Below are 9,797 nucleotides of genomic sequence, written 5' to 3' on the forward strand. Positions count from 1 at the left end.
CTACCACTGATCTAAAGCCACACGAGGGCCTGGTCCCAGTAATTCGCACATTGGTGTTAATGTAAACAGTTATCTATAATACATATTATTCAGGCTATACCCGTGATATGACGGCTGAGATGCTGGGAAGGAGGATCCCACATGTATGTGCCTGTTTTATATATGTTTATATATGTTTAATAATCTCAAAATGATAGTCAAGACGCAGTCAGTAGTATTTTATCGTTATCATTTAAAACAGTGTTTTAATTCCACAGACCATACTCTACTACCGTAAACCTGACTTTAAACAAGTTTGTACAGAGACGGCACACTTGAATCGTTTCCGTTACATGTTATGTTAGCCACATTAATTAATTATTTACAACGTCCATTCCTGATTCACCCATACACATACATGCATTATTCTGTACATTTGTAATTTCAATTAATTTCGATTAATTGACGATACCTGAAGAGGATATCGAGTCGTCATGATTCTTTTCACTAGAGAAGCTTTGGTCACATCGAGTCGGACCATTTGTCACGTGATCAATTTCGTGCACCTTCTGCCAGTCAAATCATTTGTAAGCAGTTCAGGAAATCAAGAATGATCTGAAACAGGAGGTGACAGGTACAAGGTTACATTAGAATGGTGACTACACAGTTTTAACGCCATATTAGTGAGAAGAGATCACAGTATAGGTTGAACATGGCAGGGGAGACCGTCAAAGCAGTGAGTTGAGCTGTTTGTTAAATGTCTTCTTTGCCTGCTAGGCTAGCTAGCTAGCTCAAAAGTAATAACTATATGTATGTGTGCGCGCTTTGTATGTTAATAATTTTTGCATATTATACATGTTTATTTACAGATCACACTAGCAAGAGTTCTCATTCCATGAACTACTCTCTCTGACTCCCAGGAAATGAGCGTGGAGACGCAACGTTAAAGTCCCCTGATACAATGTATAACCGCCATACTAAAATCAGAGCTCGATGTACAATCTCGCTAAAAGACATCGTGCGATGTGCCCTAATTTTGAGATTGTGGTTTACCCTCCATTATTTATAAGTTGTCACGTGTTTTGTTCCATGCCATGGAAAGTGTGTGTGTGTGTGGCTCTCTCATTAGGCAGGATTAGGTGGCTGCCTATGGTGGCAGATTGACGAGGGCATCATTTTCTGAGCTATACTGACCAAGACGCATCTCCAACAAGACCTAAAACCTCACATTCTGCCCCAAAACAATGTCAATTTCTCTCAACCAGTGGCATATGAGATTTTTTTAGGTGAGCGCTGATGCTGCCCTGTGATAGGTGCCCACTTTGTCAAAGTCAGGGATGCAAAATATGTACCTTGTCCATTCCCAGCGTGCCTCTCCAGGGTGCTGTTGGAGAGAAGAAGCACTCCACCAACATTCCTTCAAAAAAAAAAAGGATCTAACACAAATCATGTARCAGATATAGCATATGGTAGAAAGTGTGGCCTTTAATGTAGCCTACAGGGTGCAGGAAAAAAATGTATGACAATGTAATGAGAAACTTTTAACATCATACAGGTTTCTCTGATCAAATAGCCTAACCTAAACGGTGCCTGATCAAATTAAAAAGAAATGTGCTGACACGTTAACATATCCTAAAAACAGGTCAAATGGACAATCGGGCTACTCACAACTGCTGTCCAGGAGTTTCATCCCGTGGGCTAAATGGTCATGATCAGTGGTTTCAAGTTTGTGTCTGTACATTTTTTACGAGCTGATCATWGTGGAAAAAAGGGTCGGCGGCAATTCTTTTTTTGTATCACCTAGAGCGGCAGAACGGCCAGAACCGGCCCTGGTGTGTGTGTGTGCATGTGGTCAGAGCCCTGACATAGAGCCTATATTTATAAATCTATTAGTCTGGAAACAGTTTGTCCTGTGAGAAACAGCTAAGAACAACAACAGTGTGTTCTAGCCTATGGAGAGTGACATTGATGCAGTCCCCACCACCAGTCTACATGTTGTTCAACAGAAAGAAATGTAACATGATTTTTTGGTTTTTCTCTAGTTTTCTAGGAATGAAGGTCTTTCTCAGCAAGTCTACTGTAACTGGCAAAAACAATGGATTAGTTTAAAGTTGATGCTTCAAAGTGACAATGATTGTGGTGGTGTTTTTGTCTTTCTGTAGTTAAGGTTGTGTCATTTGGCCCTGCTGGGAAGATGTCCCTGTCCACAGCTGCAACTGTACAGGTCCTTCAGCTCACAAAGGTACTAAACTAACTAGAATGACCCATCTCCTGTTTCTATAGCGTGAGTCAGCTTGATGTACAAGTACACCCCCTGGACAGGACACCGAACTATACATGCTGTTACTTAAATACTAACCTTCTAGAAAGCAACTGCAAGATGGGTGAAGACATGGGCATTTCAGCAATACAGTGTGTGCTGTGCACATTTCTTTCCGTCAGGCCAAGGAAGAGTCAAGGGTTGTTCTGGAAGATGTTTTTGGGTGTGGCGGTGGGTGTTCCCGTGGTGGTGGGAGTCCAGTACGCCCTTGCGGAACCTAGAGAGAGACGGAAGATGAAGATCTTGGTGAAGGGAGTCGGTCGCTTCTGTAGGTGGGTCCCATCATAACAGTAATATCACCATCCTTTTTGTATGTGATCAAATGTTTTGAATAATTTCCTTTTGGAGTTACACTCAAACCATGTCTCTCTGTCTCTACAGGTCAATATATGTAGGACTCTATATCTCAGTAGATTATTGGTGGACCTCCAATGTGATGTTACGTGGCATGGACAAGGTAAGTTTGACAGAAATATTGGGTGCGTTCCTCTGCCCAGGCATCGCTGAAGCATTCCAGATATTACAACGGCTAGATACGTAAAATACCTATCAGCTAACCACATATGTTATAGCAATCTGGTGCCTGACGGCACAGTCGAAGACGTGGCACGAAACCATTGGTTGACGCATGCAACGTCTGAGCAGGGCAACGGGACCATTATGAATTGTGACAGGTCTATCTGTCTGCTAAACAGTGGCGTGAGTGTGCAACGATCTCAGTAGTTCAGTCAGGAGACTCACGTCATCTTCCCCTCCCTGTTTTGCCAGAGCAGCCCATCGTTTGTAGCAGGGATGTCATTGTGCCATCAGAGGGCAGCAGACGGCATGGTGGAGGGAGCGGTGCAGAACGGAGGGATATACATTAAACTGGGACAGGGCCTGTGTGCTTTCAACCACCTGCTGCCTCCTGAGTACGTCAAGACACTGCAGGTCCTGGAGGATAAGGCTCTCAACAGGAGATACAAGGAGGTGAGACCTGCAGTACTTTGTCTTGTCAAACATTGAAGAACAGTTAATGCTCGGCATCTGACCGTAAGGGTCAGTGCTTAAGGCCCAGTACATCACTGGGACCAAGCTTCCTGCCATCCAGGACCTATATACTAGGCGGTGTCAGAGGAAAGCCCCAATAATTGTCAAAGACTCCAGTCACCCAAGTCATAGACTGTGTTCTCTCTGCTACCGCACGGCAAGCGGTGCCGGACAAGTCTAGGGCTAAAAGGCTCCTTAACAGCTTCTACCACTCAAGCCATAAGACTGCTGAACAATTAATAAAATGGCCACCCGTACAATTTACATTGACACCACCCTCCATTTGTTTTTTACACTGCTACTACTCACTGTTTATTATCTATGCATAGTCACTTCACCCCTACCTACATGTACAAATGACTGACTAACCTGTACCACCGCACATTTACTCGGTACCGATACCCCCTGTATATAGCCTCATTGTTACTTATTATTTTGGACTTAACTCTTTCTTGAACTGCACTGTTGGTTAAGGGCTTGTAAGTAAGCATTTCACGATAAGGTTGTATTCAGTGCATGTGACAAATAGTTTGATTTTGATTTGATGAAGCAATACGATACAAGAGGCTGTAGTGAAAGTGATAGAGCCATGCTTGTAGTTTTGTCACAGCTTTCAATGCCTCTTCACCATTCATAATGTGAGGCTAGAACAAGCCATTTTATAATAAAGTGTTGAGGAACATTCTTCCATTAAGTTATCTGGTATGTTCTACCAGGTAGATGCTCTGTTCATAGAGGACTTCAATACGACTCCAGACAAAATGTTTAAGAAGTTTGACTATGAGCCCATCGCAGCAGCCAGTCTGGCCCAGGTCCACAAGGCAGAGCTGCAGGATGGGACTCCTGTCGCTGTCAAAGTGGGTTCAGGTTAACTATACTACACATTCAGCCACTGAATTAAAAGTATACTGTGTATGATTTACACTATTAAATAGGGGTCACATCACCTTGTTAAACCAAACTACACTTTGGTTAAACCAGGCCAGGTGTATCTCTCCTCATTCTGAATAGTAACCACTCTCTTCTCCAGGTGCAGTACATAGACCTCAGGGATCGGTTCGATGGTGACATCAGGACTCTGGAGATCCTACTGGACGTTATAAAGTTCATGCACCCCAGCTTCGGCTTCAGATGGGTCCTCAAGGTAAGGGCTCAAACTTGTCTGACAACTTGGTCAAAAACGGTGTTTTATTTTATAGGACATTTATCAGATAATACCTGCAGAGCATGATTAGATACAGCCCTAGACGTGGTCCCCTAAACTAACCTAATGTTGGCATTCTCTGACGATTTTAGGACTTGAAGGGGACATTAGCTCAGGAGCTGGACTTTGAGAATGAGGCCAGGAACTCTGAGAGATGTGCAGAGGAACTGAAACACTTCAAATTTGTCATCGTGCCAAAGGTGTACTGGGACCAAACCAGCAAGGTGAGAGACTGAACTATTCACTGCTGTATATCACGATAGCTGCAATCAGGCAGCCCCCCAAAAAAAATTGTCTCTTTTGACCAATCACATCGGATCTTTTTCTGAGCTGATCTGATTGGTAAAAATACCAATTCCTGAAGGAAATAAATATCAGTATTGGGCTGCCTGTCTAAACACAGCTTTTTGATACCTTTTTGACCACTTTTGTATTATTGTACTGTAATAAACAAACMATTTTTCCTTTAGAGAGTGTTGACTGCAGAGTTCTGTGAAGGCTGCAAAATCAACAATTTGGAAGAAATCAAAAGACAAGGACTTAGTTTGAGAGATGTAAGTGCCTATTGTGACACTAACCTTTGATCATTAGTACTCGGATGAATGTATAAACAGTTTTCTCTGGCTTTTCAGACTGCTGACAAGCTGATCCGTACGTTTGCAGAGCAGATATTTTACACTGGCTTCATCCACGCTGACCCTCACCCTGGCAATGGTAGGGTTCAGTGTCTACTGAACTCTTAACATGCTCATTTATTGATTTGTGTAACTTGTACCAGGGCAGTTTACAAGATGTTTTTCCGAGAACTGGGTCACGTTGATAATAAATAACTACAGTACAACAATATTTGCTTAAAAGGACTTGGTGACCTTGAATGCATGTTATCTGTACCATGTCACAGTGCTTGTGAGAAGAGGTCCAGACAAGAAGGCAGAGCTAGTACTGTTGGATCACGGCCTGTATGAATACCTCAGTGAAATGTAAGGTTCATAATATGCCATTTAGCAGACACTTTTATCCAAAGTAACTCACCGTAGTGTGGATACATTTTACATCCTGCATGTTTTAATGGTACAACTTGTATGTTTTACTATCAACTCTAACCTTTGGCTCTGTAGTGACAGGGTAGCTCTGTGTAAACTGTGGAGGTCCATAGTCCTGAGAGACGATGCTGCCATGAAGAGGTACTCCAACAGCCTGGGGGTCAAAGGTGAGAGGACMACTGTCATTTAGGCTTAATAAAGTTTCATTTTATTTCAAACGGATTCCTTCATTTAAACAGAAGTCATATGCCTTGAACAAATCCAGTCTCACAAGAAAGACCTGCTTACAATATCCTGTATCCTATCAGACTACTTCATCTTCTCTGAGATGCTGCTGCAACGGCCAATCAACATGCGAGAATTGGGCCTGTCCAACATCCTGAGTCGTGAAGAGACAACCTATATGAGGAACATGGCTGTCAATCACTTTGACAACATCATGGTTGTGCTCAAGTCCATGCCACGCCCCATGCTGCTAGTGTTCAGGAACATCAACACGGTCCGCAGCATCAACATCACACTGGGAGCTCCTGTAGACCGATACTGTGTCATGGCTAAGAGGTTAGTAGCAGCAACATCACATGGGAGCTCCTGTAGACCGATACTGTGTCATGGCTAAGAGGTTAGTAGCAGCAACATCAGGCTGGGGGCTCCTGTAGACCGATACTGTGTCATGGCTAAGAGGTTAGTAGCAGCAACATCCACTGGGAGCTCCTGTAGACCGATACTGTGTCATGGCTAAGAGGTTAGTAGCAGCATCAGGCTGGGGGCTCCTGTAGACCGATACTGTGTCATGGCTAAGAGGTTAGTAGCAGCAACATCAGGCTGGGGCTCCTGTAGACCGATACTGTGTCATGGCTAAGAGTTAGTAGCAGCAACATCAGGCTGGGGGCCCCAGGTAGACCGATACTGTGTCATGGCTAAGAGGTTAGTAGGAGCAGCAGCAGCAACATCAGGCTGGCAACATCAAGCTGGGGCTCTGGTCGACAGATACTGTGTCATGGCTAAGAGGTTAGTAGCAGCAACATCAGGCTGGGGCTCCGGGTAGACCAATACTGTGTCATGGGTAAGAGGTTAGTAGCAGCAACATCAGGCTGGGGGCTCCAGGTAGACCGATACTGTGTCATGGCTAAGAGGTTAGTAGGAGCAGCAGCACAACATCAGGCTGGCAATCAAGCTGGGGGCTCTGGTCGACAGATACTGTGTCATGGCTAAGAGGTTAGTAGCAGCAACATCAGGCTGGGGCTCCGGAGGACAGATACGTGGTCATGGCTGAGAGGTTAGTAGCAGCAGGCTTGGGGCTCCAGAGGACAGATACTGTGTCATGGCTGAAGAGGTTAGTAGCAGCAGGCTGGGGGCTCCGGAGGACAGATACTGTGTCATGGCTGAGAGGTTAGTAGCAGCAGGCTGGGGGCTCCGGAGGACAGATACTGTGTCATGGCTAAGAGGTTAGTAGCAGCAGGCTGGGGGCTCCGGAGGACAGATACTGTGTCAATGGCTGAGAGGTTAGTAGCAGCAGGCTGGGGGCTCCGGAGGACAGATACTGTGTCATGGCTAAGAGGTTAGTAGCAGCAGGCTGGGGGCTCCAGAGGACAGATACTGTGTCATGGCTAAGAGGTGAACAGACGAGTGTTTCACATAGCAGCAGTTGTAGATGCTTACTAACCTGTTGTCCTGTCTCCAGCGCTGTGCAGGGCTGGGGGCGGCTCCAGGCAGAGAGGCCGGGTGTCCTTCCAAGGTTCAGGGTGTTGCGATGGGTGCGGGCCACCTGGGAGAGCCTCAAGTTCGAGTGTGCCCTGAGGTAACGAATTATCCTTCCACACTATACACAGTAACCACGTTTCCATCCACAGTTTTATGCAATTAAAGTCATACAGTATAAAAAATAAAATAAATTACGACAACTGTGATTGGAATTGGACGCTTCGGTGCAATTTTATAAATGCCGACAGATAATTTGGTCGTTCGAAGTGGTGGGATCTTTGTCGATAACATTTATTATGCGAGAAATGGCAGTGGAATCACCTTTATGCGAAAATACCGATAACCATATCGAAGTAAACTTGGGAGTCACGCGATATGGTGTGTGTGGTCTACCCACTACGACTCGGGAAAGCATGACGTTTATTAGGCTACAGATGAAATAATTGATGACCTTCACAGGGTGGGTAAAGCACACGGTAATCTTAATGCTTGATGCTCCTTTCCAATGAATATCGAGGGTCATTTTCTGGTGACATGATCGATGCTTGACTGCCGTTTGACAAATGCAAAAATTCTCCATAAATCTCATGTAGACTAGCCTAACCACTATCTGCTAGCTGTTGGCTAGAGCGCTAGTGTCAAGACCAGTGTAGGAACATTTGCTATTTAAACACCATTTGTGACAACTATCAGTTGACAATGCGATGGAAACACATTGAACTTGAGATTTTTTTATTCGGTACATGAAAACTGAAGTGGAAAAAGTACAGTGTGTGCAATACATCACATACTGAAAAGGTATCAGCAACTAGTCCGTTTGGAAACACCACCGGTAGGAAAACGCATTTTCTTTATGCGGATTATTGAATGTTTGCATGAAAATCTGTTGCCAATTTTATGGAAACTTAGCTAGTGGCCAGTTTTCGGGACACCCATCTAGTACCAGGTCTGATCCTCCCACCGTACCTGCCTCCAGATCACCATGTATTCTTTGGGGTATGGAAACGTTTCATAATTGGTATCAAGGGACTTTACATTCCCTACACCACCACCAACAGCCTGTACTGTTAACACCAGGCATGATGAGGTTATTGTGTCATGCTGCTTACTGCCGTTAGCATAATGCAACAGGGATTCGTCAGACCAGGCAATTGTCCAGTGTTGGTGATCATGTGCCCACTGGAGCCGCCGCTTGTTTTTAGCTGATAGGCATCAAACCCGGGGGGGGGGTCTGCTGCAATAGCCCATCCTTTACAAGGACCAACGATTTGTGTGTTCCGAGATGCCGTTCTGCACGCCACTGTTGTACCTCGCCATTATTTGCCCGTTTTGTGGCCCATCTGTCGGAAACTGTCATGTGTGCAAAGCCCAGGAGGCCGACCATGTCGGAAGATACTGGAACCAACGATCAAACCACGCTCAGTCGCATAAGTCACTTGTTTTGTCCATTCTAATGTTCAAACAGTAACTGGATGCCTGTCTGCCTGCATTATATACCAAGCCATGGCCACATGACTGTCTGTAGGCGCTAACCATTTCTGGGGAAGGGGTGGTGTACCTAAATAAACTGGCCAGTGTATAGCAGTAGACCCGGCTGGGTAGGTCTTGCTACAAACATTCCCCAAAATACATACAATTTGGCATTTTTAGTTCCTACAAAATTGCCTACATTTCTTACCGTTAACTTCAATCATTGTATCTTCCCAGGTCTGAGATGGCGATGATGACTCTGACACGATCCCTGCTGTCTTTGTTGTCTTACTTTAACCTCATATCGCTGGACGAGGAAGTTTACCAATACCTGAAGTAGAGGCCGACAACACAAACCTCAGCTGCATACCTGATACTAGTGACTCCTGTTTCAAGCTCAAGAAATGCAACCCGTTTGACAGGACTGGATAGATGTGCTTCCAAAATGGTGCTATGCATTTCCAACATCTACAGTACATACCAAATCTGCAGATTTATGATGTAAAATTGTCTTAATCAGTCAGGACAGAAAAAGCATTAAACACAGCTCCAAGCCAAGGACTTGACTCACCAGCAGTCATGGCATTGAGGCGCACTGTCTGTGCTGCCAAGGAATATGTGAACTGACATGACATGAACGCTATTTTATTAAACACAGAGCCATTTAATGTTTTTTTTATTTGACCTTTCTTTCACTGGGGTTTAATTTGATGGCAGTATGTGGAGGTAAACAGTCAAAGTGATTCCTTTGAGGTAAGATTCAAATCAGATTGCTCTGTCATTAAGTCTTAATAGCACATGTTTAGGCACTGAGCACATTCAGGCCTTTTGACCCTCCTGTTGTGTTTGTTTCATGTTAATTGTGTTCCCGGTCCAAAATGACCACCCCATTATAAATACATGAAGTTGAGCTATTTATGGCCTGTAGGCCTCATTGAACTGAGCAAAAAAAAGCATTATGTATGGATTATTTTGACTAACATACTCTGATGAAACTGCTGTTTAACAAGGACTCTCTCCTCACCAGTGTCATGATCAAGAGCCTCAG

The 9,797-nt window shown here is 44.4% G+C and overlaps 1 protein-coding gene and 1 long non-coding RNA gene across 3 annotated transcripts; one reads left to right on the top strand and one right to left on the bottom strand.

The window, feature by feature from the left end:
- Positions 1–203: 203 nt before the first annotated feature.
- LOC139023408 (uncharacterized) lies at positions 204–2,012 on the bottom strand. The gene is made up of 2 exons (XR_011474538.1): positions 1,332–2,012; positions 204–594 (listed from the first exon to the last, which is right to left on the bottom strand). It is a non-coding gene; the product is annotated as an uncharacterized lncRNA (long non-coding RNA).
- Positions 525–9,417, top strand: LOC111955736 (uncharacterized aarF domain-containing protein kinase 5). Of its 2 annotated transcripts, XM_023976042.2 has the most exons (15): positions 525–715; positions 2,142–2,221; positions 2,422–2,571; positions 2,681–2,756; positions 3,068–3,268; positions 4,045–4,185; positions 4,359–4,472; positions 4,625–4,756; positions 5,003–5,086; positions 5,165–5,246; positions 5,434–5,512; positions 5,651–5,742; positions 5,884–6,136; positions 7,260–7,376; positions 8,987–9,417. In XM_023976042.2, exons 1-15 carry the CDS (start codon positions 692–694, stop codon positions 9,087–9,089), a joined length of 1,728 nt encoding a protein of 575 aa, XP_023831810.1. In that variant the 5' UTR covers positions 525–691; the 3' UTR covers positions 9,090–9,417. The 2 variants fall into 2 exon arrangements, with proteins under 2 accessions (XP_023831810.1, XP_023831811.1); XM_023976043.2 differs by lacking the exon at positions 7,260–7,376.
- Positions 9,418–9,797: the final 380 nt, after the last annotated feature.

Source organism: Salvelinus sp. IW2-2015, linkage group LG31 (genome assembly GCF_002910315.2).
Source record: "Salvelinus sp. IW2-2015 linkage group LG31, ASM291031v2, whole genome shotgun sequence".
NCBI classification, from domain to species: Eukaryota; Metazoa; Chordata; class Actinopteri; order Salmoniformes; family Salmonidae; genus Salvelinus; species Salvelinus sp. IW2-2015.